The sequence below is a fragment of the Anopheles coluzzii genome, chromosome X (genome assembly GCF_943734685.1).
Source record: "Anopheles coluzzii chromosome X, AcolN3, whole genome shotgun sequence".
Taxonomy (NCBI): Eukaryota; Metazoa; Arthropoda; class Insecta; order Diptera; family Culicidae; genus Anopheles; species Anopheles coluzzii.
In genome coordinates, this window is record NC_064669.1 from 14,268,619 (window position 1) to 14,289,806 (window position 21,188).

The following is a 21,188-nucleotide window of genomic DNA, read 5'->3' on the forward strand; positions in this document are numbered from 1 at the left end:
AAACAGTGATTTTGAAAGGAGTTTGCTAGCAGACATCGTTTCGTCGAAATGCGGCTAATGCGAAACCATACAACAGAGTACAGAGGGAAGAAAAAACCTCTCCAAGCGAGGAAAGCTCCGCTGTATGGCCATCCCACTAACAGATGGCGCCACCAGCTTTTTGCTATTTTTAGAATGCATGAGTCGTTTGCCATCTGCTAAACGAAGCTTTGCTATATTCCGTTTAGGTTGAAAGCTTGAGTCGTTTAGAACCCGTTTAGTGGTCGTTTAGTGGATTTGTGGCATTTGGGAATATTTACTTTTGAGACTGACTTGGAAAGCCCTGTGTAGCTTTCTGTAAATAAAAAGTTTTAATGAATGTGTAATATGTTTAATAAGACCTCGAGCTCTGTTTTGAAGTTGACAAGCAGTTTTGACAAAGTTGACATTTTCTTCACCATTTTGTCACTATCGTGGCTGCGCACCTGATCATTTCAAACGGTTCAAAATTGGACCTGTTGAGCATTTTTTGTTTTATTTTCAGGGCTTTAAACGGATTCAGGTTGGTTTCACTTGTTTTGTGTAAGCTAACGGAACAAAAAAAAGTATTTTGAGCAATTTTCTTTCAAGTACACAAACGCAAACAACAACCGCTCTCGACTGTCGATGTAATTGCGGCCGCGCGTGTGTTCCGTACACAATGGAGCAGACCTGAACCGGGCGGTATAAACCTGGCAAAGGTCGGCGCTGTAATGTAAACACCCGGGTTACTGCGTCGCATGTAATTTTTGCAAAATATGATCAGAAAGCAAGGATGAAGCGAGAGGGGGATAGAGCGGGAGTTGGAGGTCGCTGGTGGGAGGAACCGCGACAATCAAACATGCGACACAACGAATTTCATAATATTCGTAAGCCGTGTGGCGGTTGGAAGTGACTCGAACGCGCAGCGATGGCAGCGGAAGCGACAGCGACAGCACCGACGGCAGCATTCGACCAGGCCAGCAGCGGCAGCGAATCGTCCCTGTGTGCGAAGGATAAAGGGTAAGTTTTGCCTCTTTTTCCCTTTCCCTTGACACCCGGGGGATTTCCCCCGCTCCGGTACGTCAGCCGGAAAAGCGGGGTGCTTTTCCTTTAGTTTTTGGGAGGCGCGCGATTTATTTACGTACCCGACGCGGCACGGCCGCCCGAACGGAGTGGCTACAATTTCGTGCTAACCGTGTTTTTTCTTTTGTTGGCGTGGGTTTTTCCATCGCCGTTTTCCATCCGCTTTTTTAGCTGGTTCAACTGGTGGACGGGCACATCCTTCGACATGTTACGCGCGCTAGAAAAGCGCATTCTTTCCTGTAAGTAGCAACAGAAATGCTCTTTCTCTTACACGCACCGACCCACCGTTCAAGATGATGCAACTCAAACCAACAAATCTTGCCCGTTTCGAACGTTCCAGATCTGAAAACGCCGTACCGGGGTAGCTTCGTCGACGTGGGGCACTGCGTCGGCGAGGCGGACAAGATCTGGACGCTCTCGCTCAACACGGAGTCGCCGAACGTGCCGCTCGTGCTGGTGCACGGGCTCGGGGCGGGCGTCGCGCTGTGGGTGCTGAACCTTGACGCGCTCGCCCGGGAGCGGCCGGTGTACGCGATCGACGTGCTCGGATTCGGGCGCAGCTCGCGGCCCCGCTTCTCCACCGACCCGATGGTGGTCGAGAAGCAGCTGGTGAAATCGATCGAGGAGTGGCGCCGGGAGATGAACCTGCAGGAGATGATACTGCTCGGCCACTCGATGGGCGGCTTCATTGCGGCGAGCTACGCGCTCTCCTACCCGGACCGGCTGCGCCATCTCATACTGGCCGACCCGTGGGGCATGCCGGAGAAGCCGAAGGAGTTCGAAAACAATGCGCGCATCCGTTTCTGGCTGCGGCCGATCTTCGCGGTGTCGAAGATGCTGAACCCGCTGTGGCCGATACGGTTCGCGGGACCGTACGGGCCGTCGCTGGTGAGCCGGTTCCGGCAGGACATTGTGATGAAGTTTTCCAACGTCATCACGGACGGGATGGACATCTCGAACTACATCCACCAGTGCAACTCGCAGAACCCGACGTAAGTAGCGCTTGCTTTTGATCGTTTTTTTTTCGCATGAAATGAAGTGCAACGGGCTTGGAGGCAGCTCATGCAGCACTGTAACAAAGCTGACTGTAACTAAAGGCGAGACGAATTAACAACACCCTGCTTCCTGCCTTATCGAAACAAGCAATAGCAACCAGTGCTGCAAAATGTTATGAGCATCACGAGATATTCACCAACGAAAACAATGAACATATTCGTGGTAGCTTGACTCACTGCCTGCGCCCACACGCACGGTCCAAAACAGCCGAAGTCCTACAAAATCATGAAAAAGTCTGCGCCCTTTTGCTCCGGCATCCTCGTGAAGTTTACCGAGCCGAACCGAATAGTTGTGTTCGATAAACATGTGTGCGTATCAGGTAGCAGCATTTGTACTGCTTACCTGCCGTAAGCCGCTGTGATACCGAGCGAGACGCATAGACAACGCATCAAAAGGACATGTGTAGCCGTGAGGAAATTTTTCTGTGTCTCTTTTGCCTTGTCCTTGCCTTTAGATCCTGATGAGTAAAGCATGCATACCTTTCGGGTACGTTCGGGGTATAAGCTCTGTCCCTCTCATGTTAATGGTGAAGATAGAATCGTATGCCATCAGCTCTGCCTTCGGGCGTGGGCAGGCCTGTGGACGCCGTTTGTTCGCAGGCACTTGGTCAGGACATTTTCTGTCGATGAAAATCACGACATGGTCGCACCAACTGTTTGAGTCTCGCCACTGATCGTCGCAGTAGAGCTCGTGACGCTGCTATGGATTTAGTTTCAGTCAGATTTTATCATGACATTGATAGTGAAATTTTGCAGCACTGATAGCAACTAATTGAACCCTCCTTCCCTCTCGATTTGCAGCGGCGAAGGTGCCTTCCACTCGATGATGCAGGACTTTGCGTGGGCCAAAAACCCGATGCTCAACCGGATCGGCGAGATGAAGCGCACCGTCCCGGTGACCGTGCTGTACGGCTCCAAGTCCTGGCTGCTGCACACCAGCCCGCCCGACACGATCAAGCAGCTCGGCGAGAACAGCTTCGTGAACGTGCGCATCATCGAGGGCTCGGGCCACCACATCTACGCCGACGATGCCGACACGTTCAACCGCATGGTGAACGAAGCGTGCCAGGCGGCGGCCCGCGTACAGCCGGACGACGGCACGGCGAAATAGTAGCGAAAGTGGGGTCCGTCTCCGGAACGCACAAAAAAAATCGCACCTCCCCCCCATCATCACACCAACTAAAATCGGGATATAAGCGTCACGATGTGCGATATGTGTGTGTGTGTGTATGCGCCGATGACGGATTGGAATTGCGGTGGATGTAAAAAAAAAACAAAAAATGATTCGTCATTACGGTGCTGGATGACATCACACGGCGGGGCTCGAAAACATGCCGCGTCATGATGCTATGATAGCGCGCGCACGCGACGACGGTGGCGGCGGTGGAGTGGGACGTTAGAGTGAGTTGCGCTTAGGCCACACTGCTGCATGGCAGGCACTAGAATAGATGACGAAACGGAAGGCGAACGATTGCAGAAGGGATTTTTTGTTTGTTTGTTTCACATTAGCTGATAAAATTGCCATAATTACCCGGGACGCTCTGTGACATCAAGTCATCCGGTTACGCATACGTTGTTAGATCGAACCTATGGCGTTAAACTGCGAACGGTTGGGAAAGTGTGGCAATGGTTTCACATTTTGTGTAAGAAAAATCTCTTGTGAAGAACGTTTTTGGTAGATGTCAGGAAATGCCGCCTAGCTCCGGGAGCACTACCGCCGGGCGCTAAAACTCAGGGATGTTACAGCTTTTTTCTTTGTATTTTATTCTTCACTACACATAGAAGGTAACCAGAAAGTTGCACCGTGCAGTATCACAATGTAAGGCAATATGGTAGATTATTAAACAAAAATGTACATATTCTTTGATTTAAGAATGCTTTCCTGCTCCCTGTTTATTGCAATGTGATGACTAGTGACACTTTTGGTTCAATTTTTAGTTCATTAAGACGGGAGCGGACCTGGATAAGAGTGTCTTGTGCAAGCGAGAAAACGCTTTAACGCACAAAACTGAACGTTACAGAAACGTTCTCCCTAAATCAATTCCGGTCCATACACAGTCGTGAGTGAGGAGCCGATCGTGTTGGATGGAACGGTATGATCCATCACTATGATAATTACCCACGAGCACAATAGTTTGATACTACCTTAATCCAACCTCAGAGATAGGCACCTTATCAGGAACGCTCGATCGGAATGTCAAGGTTTCTTCGATAGGTAAGTTCGCTGTCGTTGCGCGTACCTGGTACGGCCAACAACGTACTAGCATCGGAATGTATGCTGTTCGTTATCGCGAATAGGAATTGCTCTGTTCCTATTAGCAATGCATTAAAAAAAATCCTTGCATCAGTTCTTAAAAGTTGCATCTGAGAACTGAGATTCATTGAGAACTAAATGTTTTCCTGCTTTATGGAAATCGTGTTAGCTATTTCCCATATTTAGATAAGATGATAAAACGAATGTTTATAATTATAGAGGAATTACCTGTTTACCGGCATGTCCTAAAACGTTCAAATGTGTTGTCCGGTGTTCCATCCTATTTTCTATTCTAAATTAGATAAGCTTCAATCAACACGGTTTCATGCCCAAACGGTCCATCGTCACTAATATGATGCAATTTATGTCCACCGTAGTATCTTCCATAGATTCTGGCAATTCTTGACTTGAAGTTGCATTTGACACTGTTCCTCATGAGCCTCTACTGCTCAAACTCCATAAGTTGTTGCTTGGCTCAAGTCTTTCCTCAGTGACGTGAAAAATTGTCTACACAACCTTGACTCGTATTTCGCTGTATTCATCTGGCGTCCCACAAGGATGTCCTCAATTTTCTTTTATCTATTAGTGACATTCAGGAAATTCTCCCTCCTTATGGTCAATTGCTTTACGCTGATGATTTAGAACATTTCTTTAATATTAGTAGCCTGCATGATTGACGAGTATTCCAAAATTATCTGAATTCATTTACCCAATGGTGTGCTAGTCAGTCTAGGTGTTATCTTTTTGTCGTAATAGAAATCCTATATGGAATGATTATTATCTTGGTGGTATTATGCACAATCGCACTTCTCTTGATTGCGGCCTTGGTGTGTTGCTCGCCGAAAAACTTATAATTCATCAACATCTTGAAAGTATAGTCGCTAGAACTACATAATACTCTGGGTTTCATAAACTGACTTTTTTTAAGACTTAACCGACTGGTTCCCATAATTTTTTGGTTGCTTCCCATAATTTTTTGGTGTGTTTCCACAATTTATTGGTCGGTTTCCAGATTTTTTTGGTTCAATTGTATTGATATCCAATCGGACGATACCAAAAAATTAAGGAAACGAACCAAAAATCTATGGGATACGATGAATACATTGTGAGACGAGCCTAAAAAATTATGGGAACCAACAGGTCTAAATCTCCCTCTGCCTGATTGTGACACTCGATGTTGCATTTTAGGCCTTGATTTTCTGGCAAATTGACATAATATAGCACATGCTCACTTCATCTTCAAAATTCTTGATGATAGCATTGACGCACCGGCACTCCTTGGACCACTGGTATGTTATGCACCTGTATGTCAGTTGATTGTGAGAAATACTTTGAATGCAGTTTAATGTCTTACTGTGTTCGGATCTAACGACCCTTTCCTTACTTGAATTCGTGCATTTAATTAAGCCTCTTACCCTTCCATGCCGTAAAATTCCCATTTTCCTTCCTCTCCCCGCTTCGCTCCCCCAATCTTAGCGTTCGTACCAGCTCTCGTTGTTAGTGATGCGTAACTTACTTACTTACTTATCCGGCGCAACAACCGCTTTGCGGTCTTGGCCTGCCGCAGGAGTGTCCGAAACCGCTCACGGTCTCGCGCCTTCGTCTGCCAGTCCGTTATCCCGGCATTAATGGCGGACGACTCCACGCCATGTTGCCATCTCAATTCGGGCCTACCACGCCTCCTCTGTTCTTATGGACGGCCCAGAAATAATTTACGGGGTAGGTCGTCCGTTACCATGTGTACAACATAGCCAACCCACCGGAGCCTGGCGAGCTTGATACGCACACAGTGAGGTCGCCGTACATCTCGTATAGCTCGTCATTATAGCGGCTCCTCCATTGTCCTTATACACATACGGAGCCAAGTATCCTTCTGAGCATCTTCCTCTTGAAAGCGGCCAGAAGGGTTTCATCAGGTTTGGACAGTGTCCATGTCTCGGTGGCGTGTGTGAGTACCGGTGCTGAATAGGTGCTATATAGTCCTAGCTTCGTCCGTCGCAACAGGTACTTTGAGGTGAACTGATTTTTCATGTGAAAGTAAAAGGGTAAAGTTGGCAAAAATTCGGAGTCGACTTCGCTAAACCGACTCTGGAGGGTAGGTCCGCCCAGTATTTTCTACAGTCTGAAAATGTCTGGAGCCGTCTGGAAACGTCTGGAAACGTCTGGAGTCCTCCGGAGTTGATCGGAGTTGTCCGGAGTTGAAACAATAGCAACACGCGCAAAGTGAATGACAACAAAACACAACAAAATGAAATGACTGATCACAAGCGCATTGCACAGGCTCCAATTGACTCCGGCTGACTCCGATCAACTCTGGACAACTAAGAATGACTCCAACTCCGGACGACTCCTACTACGATTCGAGACGGCTCCAACTTCTGGCGGAACTAGTGGTTCCCATTTTATCCGGAATCCGATTCCAGACTAACAATAGTCGGAGTCGGATCGGAATAGTGGGTGTGCTCCAGAGCTCGTTATAAGGATTATTATTTCTGTTTTGTTACTATCTCAGAAAACTACTTCTTTGTTTTTTTCTGAATTCTTCATTCTCTAATTTACAGTTAGCATTAGATTAGATAATAATTGGTGTAGGTATTGTTGAACCTGACTAGGCTAACAATCAAACAAATTGAAATTGAAAAGTTTAAAATTGAAATACATTGAAGGCAACAAATCGATCGGGCTGTGCTGGAATCAGCTCAAGGCATGCGGGCAGTTATATCAGTTACTAATGCGAATCCACTTGGCTGTAATGGGCGAAAGTGTACTCAATGTTAACCCGGCCTATCTCGCCTGTATGTGTGTGTTTGAGTGTGCAATTGTGCATTTGAACCAATTAATGTAAACTTTCTCGCTGGCTGCACATTAATGTCTCCAGTGGTGCAGTGACAACGCGTGCAAGATTTGATTTTTCCACCCTGCTGGAATGCGACACCCGGGGACCGCAAACAAAAAAAAAAAACTGGAACCGGTGTGCAATCGGGCAGGTTTGGTCGTCCCAACCATCGATCATAATTAAAATTATGCTGCGGAGTGCGTGCGTGACGCAGAACCGTTTGCGCCGGGTCAGTGCGAGTGCGAGTTCGGACATCGGGCTTAAGGATGTCGGTTCGGATGAGCGTTTAGGTGAGGCGTACGGGTTCTCCTCCCGTCCAGAAACCACAGAAATTCCTTCCGCACCGGAGGGACTAATTATTGGCAATAGACAGTCAATGACAGTGGTGCGGCACATGTTCACAACCGATAATGATACTGGCACGTTTATTGACTCCATGCTGCTGCCTCCATTCCTACCTTCCATTCGCACACCGGAGGGTAAGAAGGAGGAGGGGATACGTTTTGAGTGTGCTGCTTGTAAAACGTCTTAAACAGCTACGACGGTTTGAAGTGGGCGCAACAAACCCGGGCTAAACTAATTGCTACTTTGTTGGTGCAGTGTTTTGCATCGAAAGGCTGGGCTGGGTTGGGCGCGGGTGTACGAATTCCTCTCCCATCTCCCTCCCACCCCATTTGAAAACTGCTCCATCCCTCCCTAATTACTACCGGCAGGGCGTGCGCTTTGGATACACTCTAAACACTAGAAACGCAAAATCGAACCAGCTCAACCTGTTCGAGACGATCTATGACGATCACACACTCGTCAGTGTGCTCCGAGTTTCTGCTTGACTTGGGACGGGCGTTGTTTTGTTCTACTCGGTGACTTATTGTTTTTTTTTTTTATTTTTTTGGCTGGAAGCAGGTGTGTGAGTAGAGATCCTTCAAGACGGGGTTTACTGATGCTGGCAACACTTTTGCCCACGGTTCTGCTGCTGCTGCTTTCCAGCTGGTGAAGGAGGAGGAAGGCAGCTCTGCAAGTCACCTGTCACGTGTCCCAAGGGGAGGGGGAGGGGGGGTTCGGGCAGGCAGCCATTAAACATTTTTCGAATAGCTGGCCTGTCACGTTTCCGTTAAGGTTGCTCCAATTAAAGCACAAACTGTTGCAAGCGGGCCGTGGAGGGTGGTTCGGGAATCGGTGTAAGTATCGCGATAAGACGAGAGGTTATGATCAGCCAGTTTATAATCCAGTCGCGCGCGGCATAAGAAAGCAAAGCAAAAATAAAAAAGAAAAGAAAAGAGGAGAGGTGAGGAAGGTAGAAAGTGAGTAAAATAATAAAGAAAAGCACCGAAACGGGAATAGGGAAGAAAGTAACTAGTGAGGGAGCGATGTTTTCTCTCCTTTTCTCGCTTTGTCGTTTCGGGGCCGTTTGGCAGCAGTGCAGTGCTAGAGGAAAGACAGGTTGTTAGAGGTTGGTTGGAGGCTACACCGCCAGCCCGTCCGTAACGAGGAAAGGGTGGAGGGGGGATCGCCGGCCCTGTCCTGGTGTTGGTAGTTGGCTCGAACGTTATGGCCGGGCGAATGAGAGTTGATTTGAAATTGTAACGGCACTAGCTAAACCGCGCAGTGATGGCTATCAGCTTCACTGACCACCGCCACCACCACCAGGGACCAGGGAGCGGCGTTGACTGATGCCGTTGGCAGTGTGACGGTGCGTGACGACGACCGGTGACGAGTGACATGCCGGAGCGTTTCCGACCCTGCTGCTGCTGCTCTTGCAGTTGGCATGCTGCAGTTGTCAATCTTTCCAATTTTTTCCCTCTAGGACCATCGTTTGTCGGGATCCGGAAGCATTCCTGTTCGTCCCTAGAAAGCGCACGCTGGCCGTGGAGAGAGAGAGAGAGAGTGAGAATCATAGTATCGCCTACCACCTACCTAGCAGCGAGCCGCCGAACAGTATGAAGATCAGATTGCAGTTGTACGTGAGCAGATAGGCGATAATGTTGCTGCCGGCCATTGCCCCGAACCGGCCCGTCATCAGAATCAGGCACATTGCCATTGCCCTATTTGGTTTGTTCGTTATTATTGTCCGGTCCGGGTGGTGGGGGGGGGGGGGGGAGGGAGGAGTATAGGTTCGTTTTCGGCACAAGGGCGGTCCAAGGTAAACACACGTGCCCCAATAATGGGAGGGGGTTGGGGTGGCGCATTGATCCGCAGTGACCCACAGGTCGTTGTTGTTTGGTGTATGATATGATGAATTAAAGATTTACGCCCGGCCGCGAACAGGTGGTGAGTAACAAACCAGCAAAAGAAGAAGAAGAAGAAGACATTAAAACAGACGGAAAAGAGGGAAATTAAAGATAGAAAGTATCGGTTGGTCAAGGTTTGTGTGTGTGTGTGTGTGTGTGTGTGTGTGTGTGTGTATGTGTGTTTGTGTTTGGGTAAATGAGATCAAATGGAGGTAATTATTTCCAGCAGGTTAAACCGTTAATTTTTAAATTCAAGCATTGAATAGGGGAGTCCTCCTCCGACCCTTAACTTACAAATCTCGCAGGGCAACTAGGTCTGAACAAAAAAAACTAGTACACAGCTAAGTTAAATGGCTTAGTTGACACGAATTGAAGCGGTGCCGAGCCGATGTTAACTTGCCTGTTGAAACGGGGTAGAAATAAATCGTTTATTTGTTATAAGCTACTGAATGCTGGCTTAGAAATGCTTCTTCCATAATTTGTAAGGTACTCCATTATGTTTTACGTCTCATGGGCACATGCAAAGATTTGATCTCGATCCTGGTCTCTGCAAAAAGTTCATCGTGTAATCTTTGTTGAAACATTCAGGCTTGTTCTATTCTTGGAATCAAGATATCTCGATGTCGAATTGAATATTGCTAAGGAAATCAGGTCTACTTTACAACTAAACTATCCCGGCTCTAATTGCGAGTTTCGAGCATTCCATAGAACTGTGTCAAGTTGGCAAGTTTTATCCATGAAACGTCTAGCTGTTCTTTCGAATTGTAACTTTTTTGGAATTCCTTATTTTTCCTTATTTCAAAACTCATTATATTGTGGCTAACATTCGAATTTCGTAAGCGTGTTTTAAAGTCATCTCCGAAAATTGGTCTGACGATTTGTCGCCTACTGCGATGCCGGCTGCCCGTCTCGATCGATTTTGCATACCAGACTTCTAACAACAAACATATTTCAAAAATGTCTAAAAATCGACTCAAATTTCTATTTAGTATACAGAATACAATAGAACAAGCTCCATTACTGTCAAATGTTTGGATCTGGTTCTTCCCGTACACCTGTCTGACCTATCTGCTGGCAAAGCCTGTTAGGTTTGACCGTTCAGCAATAGCCCTCATCGACTTAAGTGCAAGGTTGCACTCGTAATTCACCAACTTCTACCACGGTGTTCGAATTCCGCCTCGGTCATCAGCTCGACGCGCAAGGTCGACCCAATCGGCGATTCCGTATCCGAAACGCAGTCACTGCTTCTCGCAAGTCTTTTTGGACAATTGTAAGTGTGAACGAGTGATGTAACAGATACGCGACGATTGTTTATAGACACCGTTCTACACCCATTCACTGCGCTCTGCCCGACCGACTCACCGAAACGGTTTAAGTGTGCGAACGAACCTAACACACTCGACATTGGGTTTTAATGAGTATTTAAATGTCCCAGGTCCTTGCTTCTTTTAGCTTGCACACCTGTACCTATCTAAAGCTCAATTCTAGGTCCTAACAAAAGCTATAGCTTTCAAATGTGTGTCACAATTAGTTCGCCATCTGACAAGCAAGTTTATTTGCGAGAATTTTATAAGAATTACGATAAAGAACCCCTGGGAAACTAGCTATACTTGATAATGTGCTCCAATTATGTCTGATCTCAGGAGCATTAAGCGGTATCTGTGGGAAAAAATGGACGATAAATAAGCTCGTCGCTAATTCCTACTCTTTCTTATCGTTTCGGTAATGTAAGATTTCCACCGTGAAAAAAGATGAAATCTTTGGACGTTATCGATGATAGGACAACGGTCAATTTTTGTTTACTTTATCGCAATTAGAGACGTGCTGGTCAGCCAGATTATGCTCCGGCGAATAAAGCACGTAGTACTTCGAATGATCAATGTGTAACCTATGCAACGGGTGGGATAACACTTCAAATTTCAGTGTTTATTAATACTTTGGTTTAAAGATGCCGTAGGATTGTATGCTGACAAGTGAACTAACAGCGTTCGTCGTCTCGTAACAGCAGTTGACTTGGGACTCAATACCCCTTTATTCGGACCATTTTTCATTACTTTTAATCGATGAGAGATGTCCTGCTGAAAAGTTACTAATCTTTTATCTCTTTCTTTTCGTTTCTTTCCAGCTTCCTTTTTTCTTTTCTCTACTCTATTTTCAGCTTTCTTCTATCTCTTTCTCCTTTTTCTTGTTTCCTCTGTCAAAATTTTGTTCCAGGAGAACTGCCTTACGTGCTTGGAGTGGTGACCAACGATGCAGACCCCCCCATTGCCCACCCGAAGTGTGGGCGATAGGACCAAAGGGACCGCGTCGCACCACGGAAAGCACCGTAATAAGCAGAATCAGCAGACCAGATCGCCGCAGAAGATGCGTCGTGACCCAGGGTGCAACCGCACACACGACTCTGCAAGAAGTAATACGCACCACAAGCGTACCGGCCGAGTTGGGTGAGTCGGAGAGGGGGATGGAATATGCTCACTCTTCGTTAACAAAAAAAAAAAAAAAAAAAGATGTCCTGCTGAGATACTTCAGTCTCTGGAAGTTCTTGATGGTGTAGTGCAGGAACTTTATCGTGTACTGCCTGCAGTTCTCTATCCGAAAGGCTAAATCAAATCAAATCTTAAGGTGCTTCCGGAACGCAAAAATCTGCATATTTTAAACCGTTCAAACCACCCTTGACACGTTCGACCAGCTAAAGCAGTGGTCACCATACACTTCCGCTAAAATACGAAAGCCTCTCGGTAGCCATTTTCTGGCTGATAGGGGTAATGAAAGTTTAAACATGACGCTTCAAAATGGCTGTGTTGTATATCAACCAAAGTAAAATAAATTACTGACAACATTTGTACTGAACTAGCGCAAACCAACAAAAGGCCCTCAAAAAACAACCTTAACAGAACCAAACAGTCTTATTTCCACCTATTGTTTTACAATATCTTCAAATCGTTTCATCTTTTAGTTGAAATAAACTTGAAACCACAAACCGTTTTTACTATTCATCGCTACACTCACGGTTTGCAATTGTCAGCCTTTGCCGATTTGATAAGTATAATATGCTCATCAATAACTTTGTTAGTAGGTAATTGTAGCTGACTACTCGTAATCACACACTGGTTGATCGTTACTCTGGAAGTATCTGCTTTTTCCTTTTGGTTTAAATTATTTTGACTTTTCCTGTGACGAGTAAACCACAGTGCTAAAAAGTGTCTCAAATGGCACAGCAGTTACTTGCATTCCCATCACTACAGGACGTTCTATAGAACAGTAGTTTGGAGCGTTCAATGTGTGCTTACCGGTCGAACCCAATTACTCTTAAATATTTGCGTTTTTGCACGCTCTCGATCAACCGACAACGGGCGATTTTAAATCAACACCTGTACAGTCATTCGATCTACACCTTGGTTCTGGTGAAATTGGTGAAAATTGCGCATCGCTGGGAAAACCTTCCCGTTCGGAACAAATTTTCCCAAAAATGGGCTCACAGCCAAGCGGGGGGGGGGGGGGGGGGGGAAACCCAATTTTGCAACTTGTGCAACAAAAAAAAATCCCTCACACTGATCGTTGTTTGCTAAATTACAGCCCTCCATCACTCTTCCCTTGGTGCGCTCCCCAGTTGCGCGATGCTCCGCTTTCCTGTAGGAGGGTGGCACACGCTCGCGCGCGCATAACCACACACACACACACACACACAGACAGGTGTATGGATGAGTCGAGGCTAATCGGAAGCCTACCCTAAACCTAATCGACACCTCGTTCATCGCTCACCGGAAGACCTTCCCCTACCCTCCAGCAGGAAAGTGCGAACAATATATCTAAAAAGCGGCAATAGAAAATAATGAAAAAAAAAACAGCTCCAAGTGGATGAAGAAAGGGTGCAGCTTATGTATGTGTGTGAGAAAGAAAGAAAGAAGCAGAGAGAAAGAGCAGGAGGGCAATAATAATAATAAAAAAAAGAGCTTACCGGTAATTAGTCGGAAATAGGTCGACCGATATTGCACTTAGGACGCCACCGAGGCAGCCAGACGAGACGAAGGCAGCGATCAGTATCAGCGTCAGATAGAAATCGGAAGTCCACAGCACGGCGAGCCCGCAGATACCGCACACCACGAACCAACCGTCTGGTGGGATGGGAAAACGGGCGAGAAAAAGGCGAGAAGCACAACAACAACAACAACAAAAAACCAGTAAAAAAGAAAGAAAAGAAAAGCGTGGCGTAGTTTAGTGAACGAATCGAGTGTGGTGAAGCAAGAACAACAACAGCAAAACACATATAAAATATGTAGCAGCATCAACAGCAGCCCCTTAGAGCGAGACACACACGCGCGCACGTGGGATGCGTAAAAGAGAGGGAGAGAAATGATGGGGCGAGATGGGGTAAAGACCAAGACGACTTTGATACAAAATGGAAAATGAAATATGTGTGAGTTCAGGACGGAGGTGCTAGGGGAGACATTGGGCTAGAGGGGTGGAGGGGGGGGGGGTTAGCTGGGAAAACGGGGCGCGTATGTGCCCGTATGTGGATTCGATCAGTATAATTAAGGCGCGCGTAGCAACGTCTGCGGGCGGCACGCGGAAACGGCTCGCGGCATGGGACGACGGCAGGCATCTGGGGTAGTATCTGCCGATACTATCGCAAAATGAGCTCTGTAGCTCTGTGTGTGAGATTGAGCGAGCACACGCTTTTCCCTGCTGCGCTTTTGCCTTCCCATTTTAGCGCCGGTACGGGGAAATGGTTCGATTTTATGGCCGTTCGCACGGTGGCCGCTGTGGCGGTGGAAAACCGTGTACCGTGTACGAGAAAGGCAATTTCTATTGTTGAAGGCGAGTACGGCGTTGGGTATTGTACACGCAGGATAAATCCACGACGGGATAGGGCAAAAGGGGAAAGAAAAGAGGGAGGAAATTGTTGAAGAGGTCGTGCGAGAGTGTGTTGAAATGGAAATTGAAGCTTTAAGAGAGTAACTTTAGCAAAACAAGGAAGGTTATTATTCATATTGACTATTGAGGACGACTTCTGAGGACAGCTTCTGGAGCAATTGAAAGTCGAGGAGGGTTATTTACCCAACAAAAGTTGTGAAGAATTTTGTAGGCAAGAGCCTGAGGATGTCTTTTAAGATCAACTTCGGGAAAATTTTATTTAAATGAAAAACAAAAAAGGTATTTACTGCAGATACCCAGAGAACAATTTCTGGAGAAATTGAGCCCTAAAGGAGGCAATTCAAAAAAAAAATAAATGAAATATTATTATGAATTTACATCCTCTGGGGATGTTAATCTTCAAACAGTGGAAATTAAAACAAAACGATCCATTTGCTCACAAGGTCCTCATATCAACTTCTGAAGTGATCTTCTCGTAAAATTGAATTTCCAAGAGGATAATTTAAGTTGCTGCTGTTGCTAGGGAATATTAAAGCCATGTTTTTGAAGAGGTCCTGAGGACTAGTGATTTGCTCTCTGGAGCGCACCCACGACTCCGATCCGACTACGACTATTGTTAGTCCGATTCCGACTTCGGCAAAATGGGAATCACTAGTTCCACCCGGAGTAGGAGTCGTTTGGATTGGACCGGAGTCGTCCAGAGTCGGTAAGAGTCGTTCGGAGTCGTTTCTAGTCGACTGGAGCCATTCGTAGTCCACTGGAGGTACAATATTTTTGTAAAGAAGGCTGACGTTGGACGACTCCGAACGACTCGTGACGACTTTGGGTGACTCCAGACGTCTCGGATTTTGGGCGATTCCGGACGGCTTTAGACTATTCCGAACGACTCCAGATAATGATCTCGGAACTACCTTCCAGAGTCAGTTCCAAAATTGACGGAGTCGATTCGAAGTCGGCTTCAGATTTTTGCCAACTAAACCCATAACTAACTGAGGACTACATCTCCAGCCAACTTCTCGCAATATCTCCTGCGGTGCAAATGATGTCTGAGCAATTGAGGTAGGGAAGGTATATCTTACTGAGCAGTGTCCGCTTGCCGACCCGGTTGATGATGAAGCCGTTCAGGATGTAGCAGGCGAGAAAGACGACCCCCATCGCGGACGTGATCAGGAAGATGTTGGCGTTGATTGCGATCGGGCAGACGCTGTCGCCGGACCGGGCCGCCGTTTTATTCGCGTGCATCAGCGCAATCACGTCGCACAGCTTCATATCCTGGTGCTGCACGTACGTGTTGAGGATGTCCGGCACCCACAGGAACAGGCCGGACGAGGTGGCGAAGATGCCGAACATCAGCACGGACGCCTTGAGCGTGTGGCAGAGCAGCGGCACCCGGAACAGGGGCACCGTCTGCTGCCAGAGGTAGCGCAGCCCGAGCTTCGACCGCCGCTGCATCTCGTCCGCGTACGCACTGTCGATCGCGTCCAGGGTGATCGACTTGACGGGGAAGGTCTGCCGGTGATGGCGAGTAAAGTGGAAAGGGAGAAGCAAAGCAGCGGGAAAGAAAATGAATGAACCGGGAAAATCGTTAATGGGAGGGGTGGGTTTGAGATGCGCACGGAACATGGGAAGTTGGGCGCTAAAACAATGGTTTACTCATTAGCGTTAGAAGAAGTGCCGGCGCATCCCATCTCCCCCGCTTCCCATAAGCTGGATTTGGCAAATTGTGTACACACACAAGGGCTACACGCTTTCGCCGCACTGTTTCCCATGTCCAATTATCGGGCGGGAGTTCATCACACGATCATCATCGTCGCCGTCGCGTTCGGGGCCGACGGGTTCCGCGCGAGGGCTTTCCTCCGGCCCCGGTCACCCCGGCGCGACAAAATCGCACAGAATACCCTTTACTTACGTGCGCCGGTTTGCCCCGGTTGAGCTGATAGATTTTGGCCAGCGTTTGCACCACTTTCTCCCGGTGGCCGCCGGTGAGCAGAAACTTTCCACTCTCGGGCAGGTAGAGCAGCCCCGCAATGATGAGCAGCAGATCGAGCGAGCAGAGCAGCAGATAGATGCGCCACATCGCGTACCGCATGCCGAACAGGCGGAGGTCGAGCTGCGCGTCCAGCGGTATGATGAGCCAGGCGAGCGACGGCAGCAGTATCAGCCCGATCGACATGAACATGGCCGCCCAGGAGATCACCTTCGCCCGGGATGCTTCGCCGTGGAACTCGGCCAGGTACGCGTACGAGGTCGCCGCATTGCCGGACACGCTAGTTTGAGATTTGGGAGCACAATTCCGAAACAGAACGGTAAGCGTGGTTGGACCACTCTTTTCCCGGACCATGAGCTTGAGCGGATACTTACAAAATCCCGACAAGAAAGCGGGCCCCGATCAGGACCCAGACGTGCGGCGAGAAGGTGGACAGCACGGAGGTGACCAGTGCGCCGGAGGACGCGAGCAGCAGTACCCGGCGGCGGCCCCACGTGTCGGACAGGAAGCCCCACACGTACGAGCTGACCACCACGCCCATAAAGCCGGCCCCGTTCAGTATGCCCTTGTCGCTGAAGCTAAGCTCCAGGTCGCACTCGGCGGCCGAGATGATGAAGCCCACGTTGACCGTCTCGTTGACGACGCTCATCAGGCAGAGGCCGGTAATGAACAGGAGCAGCGTGTGGAACCGGCCCTGTCCGACCACGGCGAGGGCTTCGCAGTACGTATGGCTCTGGACGGGCGTCGCGCTCCCATTCTGCGCACCAATCTGCGCTGGGTCGATGACAATTTCGGCCGATTTGTGTGTCGCCGCACCGTTGCCAACTGGAAAGACATGCGTTGCAGCAAGAATGGTAGAGGTTCAGAGCAGAGATAAAGGTGAGGTGAGATTGCTAGTGACCACCGAAACTACATCCGGTTGCTCATTCCCAAGTGGAGCTGCAGATCCGGGATCTGGAGATATCGCTTTTTCGGAAGGTCATTGACAGTCGGTGGCTCAGCAAACACAGCCACATGAACCCGGTCGGTGATTGACGGCGTTTGATTGATGGGTCGGACATTTCCAATCGAGCAGGGTCGCTCAGGTCCAACGGGTTGCCAGTGGTCCCTTCAAGATACTTGGCTCAGGCCGAGCAATGGGAAATGCAGGTTCCAGACACCTGGTTGGACCAGCAATTAGTGGAAAACCCTGCACAAACGTTGATAGAGGCTATCGCTCACACAAACTCCCCATGCTCTGTCTACACAGAGTCGCGTGTAAACTGTCCGGTACCGCCTGATAACGCATCCTCAGGCATCTTTGGATCAGTCCTCTCACTCCAACGCGGGTGACGCTCGTAACCAAATCTGTACTTCTTGCGAGCACCGTGTCCATCTGCCATCCCCGGATGTGTTGAGAACGGAGACACGGAGATATTGCAACGCTCTCTTTGCACATCTTGTCCAATTCCTAGCGACGGCTACCTGAAAATCCTGAAGTGGCCTAACGCGAAAGATAAGCGCCTGCGTTGGGCGGATCTTATCTCCCGCGGGCAACCCTGGGCCACCGTATTTTTCGATGGCGGCAAACAGTCGTAAAGCCGTAATGGCCCGTTGATTGCTGCACTGCACTGTAGGGCCACCGGGTTCTTGAGCACGTGTTTTTTACTGCGATTCGCACACCTGTCCCCTGTCAACAACTTCTACCCGCATGCTAAGCTAAGGTTAATCCGCCGCAAGCTACTCGAACGAAATGGGGAAGAATTCGCACAAACTAAACCCACTGATCCTCGCGCTTCCTCAAGGTGCCCGCCACCCAAAACGGCCTACCACTGTCCTCGGCTCGACGCTGGTCGTCCGCTGCAGGATGCATCGTTGCCACTGGTATCCCAGGAGCTCGGCTGCTTGCACACTCAGTCACCGTTTGTCACTGCGGCACCAACCAAAGTGTTTGGTCTATCCGACGGCCAATCGTGCCGTGCCAACGTCCCGTGCCGTACTGGCGAGCGGCGCCCCGGTTAGCCGTAGTTTAAGAAGGATGGTAGTACGCTGCGTCGTACGTTCTAAGCGAAGCCTCGCGCGGGTATTTCCTCCCCCTTCCCCAGCGCGCGCTCCACCCTCCGCTTCCTCTCCCTTGGCCCGATAACCTCTTGTCAATAGAAGGGGTGCGCATCACGGGCCTGTTGACACACGGCAGCGTGTGGGGCATCTTGGCAGGCGGCGCGACCGCACCGCACCAACGGTGGGAGGTAAACAGACAGCCAGACAGGCACAGTGCGTACCGGACCGTGCAGGCAAGCGGTCGCAAGCGGGACGTCCGTTTCAAAACATATTGATAACGGGCCGCGCAAATAATTTAATATATTTTAAAAGCCGTAGCAAACAAACCGGGTTGCCATTTGGGTGCTGGCCGAGGAATAATGTGATCTATTTCTCGGTTCGTTCCTATTTTTGATTTGGTGCCTCCGTTTTCTGGCGTTTACTGTGCGTGTGTGTGTGTATGTGTGTACGGTTCTAGGGCAGCCTGTTCTAACGAGAAGTTTCTTCGTGTGGGGATGGGATTGTGCGGATAGAAAGGCGTAGGCGGGCGAAAGTGCCACTAGCACACTGCTGCTGTGCCAGTGATCTTCTACCATCCGCACCATCGAGGGGCCACCCTTCCGATCTCTTATCAAGTGATCGATCGCATCGGTCAGCCTCATTAATAGGGCAACGATCGCGTAACGCTTGCCGGAAACTGCGTGCTGTGGCCCACTTTTTCCCTTTCCCCAGCCCGCGCTCGATAGGGCGCGAAGGCGTTCAGAATTATTGTTTCCGTTGCATTTTTTTTTCTTCCGCGCGGTTGCAGCCTATTTGCGAAAGGGTCGCTGCAACAGTTCGGGCTCGAGTGAAATTGGTCGCTATCAAAATGCTGCCTTTGGAGCTGTGGCAAAATCTACGAGAGTTGGCCCTGCAGCGGATGCTCTGGTCGATGCACATTTCGCGCTGTGTGAGAGTTGCGTGCCAGAGTCTGTTGCGCGTACGGAAAGTGCGGGGCACTATGGACACGCGCTGTGCGAATTCCAATTCTCAGAAGCAGTTCATTCGCTCTTCGGGGATAGTTCTTATTCCTGAACTACTACTTACAGAAGTTACATCTGCTCAGTGTACTCGAAATACAGTATTTCCCAGATTTACGCGAATAATGCGTTCTAGGGACATTATCGCGTGTAGAAAATCTTGTTTTTCAGTCAGACTACGGTTGATAAATAGTTTTTTTAATGATTTATTATAAAACTTGTATGAACATTATTACTTATTCCTTACAATTCGTGTAGAAAAAAACAGTTATTTCTGTGTATTAAGTGATTTCAAATATTTTGCAAAATTGCAATTTAATTTGCATTTGACAATTCTTGGAGAATTTTTTACCGATTTAACGTATGAACTGTCACAACTAAAAAGATGCTCTCGAGAACTCGAGTGTCGCATGACTCGGGAAAAGACTGTAATCTTATCACAGTTCTTAGTTATGTGACGTATATTTTGGAATTTATTTCGAGGGTGTTCCCACAAAACTTTGACAGACAACTGTTGCTTAGGATGTGGGCGTTGTGAATGATGTTAAATTATGGTTTTATGTTAACTTTTTTTTGTTGGAATGCCTGAAGATTGACGAATAAGTTTCGTAGCTCGTAGCTCTTTATAGTAATGCATAAGCCGCTAGGCTTTTTTAAGGATTCATACACCATTTCAAATGACACTAAACGTTTTTTCCCATTTTTTACAGAAAATCCTATACATACGATCCACTCCAGTCATGGTGAATCGCTTTTCCGAGATTTTCGGCAGTTTGCAGTTGCCTTTTTGATGAAAATAAAAGATTTAAATACACATTTATGACGGCTCTCTAAACACCGAACTTGAATATTTGTATACTTTTTATGCAATAAAATTACTATATTATCGAATATTTATTTGATTTAAATACACGACATTCTTGTTTTTTACTCTTTAACTACTGTTAAGGCCCTTGGGCCTCACATTGGGGAATTGCGAATGGAATTGGTACGTCAATCGGCTTTTCACAGCTTTTGCCTTGCAAGGAAAAATGAATTGGTTTTGAATGTAGATTCTGTCAAGAACGAAAATTCCACTGTCTACTGTCCTTCGCCAAAATATAATATTTGAAATAGAAAGTATTCGTAATTCCGATTTTTATGTCAAATGAAATCAACGACAGAAAAAAATCCGGAACTATTCCTTTAATGTAATAGGGTCTTTAAAAGCAATGTATAGTCTAAAGATTGACTTTTTCGACTCACACTTAGGTCTGGGGGCTTAGCTTCGCTCCTAAATACAGTCCTATGTCGAGGAACTCCAGTACATCAATGAGCAAATAATATTGTAAATTTAATCGAAATTACATTTGTGCGACGTACAAATATGAGTAAGGGTGTTAAACTACGTTTGTCTAACATTTTCATTGAAACCATTAGGGTCCTCCACACCCCATGCTCGCGTAATCGGCAAACAGCGGTTTGGCCAAAATGCGACACTTTGCGAGTTTCAGATAAATAAAGAAACACAGAAATCGTCGAAAGAACAACAAAGAATGTAACAACACAATACCTCGAAAACAAAAACACTACCTTCCCAAACGGGGAGAGGGAGGAAATAGGAAAGAACTACGGTTGGAGGTCACTTACACCGCGAACGTACCTTCGAGTGGGGCGGCCAAACGCAAAAACAAGCAAACACCGCGCAACTCTATGGTTCTATTTGTTTTGTTGGCCCAATCTTGACGACTCATTCTATTTTAATGCCAGGCATGCCAGCACCCGGGGGCAATTTTCGCTCGGTGTGGGAGCTGCGTTTCACCAGCGGTAGCTGCGGTTTCGAACGGAACGTA

The 21,188-nt window shown here is 47.8% G+C and overlaps 2 protein-coding genes and 1 long non-coding RNA gene across 3 annotated transcripts; 2 read left to right on the plus strand and 1 right to left on the minus strand.

Annotated features, from left to right (window-relative positions):
• The first annotated feature begins 776 nt into the window (after nucleotides 1-776).
• On the plus strand, nucleotides 777-8,216 carry LOC120955043 ((Lyso)-N-acylphosphatidylethanolamine lipase-like). Its single transcript, XM_040375513.2, has 4 exons — nucleotides 777-1,020; nucleotides 1,255-1,322; nucleotides 1,424-2,075; nucleotides 2,940-8,216. The coding sequence occupies exons 1-4, from the start codon at nucleotides 929-931 to the stop codon at nucleotides 3,247-3,249; spliced, it is 1,122 nt and encodes a 373-aa protein (XP_040231447.1). The 5' UTR covers nucleotides 777-928; the 3' UTR covers nucleotides 3,250-8,216.
• LOC120955036 (synaptic vesicle glycoprotein 2C) lies at nucleotides 7,606-18,431 on the minus strand. The gene is made up of 7 exons (XM_040375501.2): nucleotides 18,128-18,431; nucleotides 16,693-17,143; nucleotides 16,241-16,598; nucleotides 15,411-15,840; nucleotides 13,415-13,571; nucleotides 9,143-9,270; nucleotides 7,606-8,366 (listed from the first exon to the last, which is right to left on the minus strand). The coding sequence occupies exons 1-7, from the start codon at nucleotides 18,168-18,170 to the stop codon at nucleotides 8,329-8,331; spliced, it is 1,605 nt and encodes a 534-aa protein (XP_040231435.2). The 5' UTR covers nucleotides 18,171-18,431; the 3' UTR covers nucleotides 7,606-8,328.
• Nucleotides 18,432-18,559: 128 nt separating this feature from the next.
• LOC120955055 (uncharacterized) lies at nucleotides 18,560-20,271 on the plus strand. Its single transcript, XR_005751765.2, has 2 exons — nucleotides 18,560-18,734; nucleotides 20,067-20,271. It is a non-coding gene; the product is annotated as an uncharacterized LOC120955055 (long non-coding RNA).
• The last annotated feature ends 917 nt before the right edge of the window (nucleotides 20,272-21,188 follow it).

Bases quoted from the DNA above. Each gene is read 5' to 3' on its own strand.
- LOC120955036 (XM_040375501.2), bottom strand. From the start codon at position 18,170: ATGCATCCTGCAGCGGACGACCAGCGTCGAGCCGAGGACAGTG. The intron at 13,572-15,410 runs GTAAGATATACC...CCATCCCACCAG, and splicing joins CGGCAAGCGGACACTGCTCA to ACGGTTGGTTCGTGGTGTGC. The intron at 9,271-13,414 runs GTAAGCTCTTTT...CAAACCAAATAG, and splicing joins CTATTTCCGACTAATTACCG to GGCAATGGCAATGTGCCTGA.
- LOC120955043 (XM_040375513.2), top strand. From the start codon at position 929: ATGGCAGCGGAAGCGACAGCGACAGCACCGACGGCAGCATTCGACCAG. The intron at 1,323-1,423 runs GTAAGTAGCAAC...CGAACGTTCCAG, and splicing joins AGAAAAGCGCATTCTTTCCT to ATCTGAAAACGCCGTACCGG. The intron at 2,076-2,939 runs GTAAGTAGCGCT...CTCGATTTGCAG, and splicing joins TGCAACTCGCAGAACCCGAC to CGGCGAAGGTGCCTTCCACT.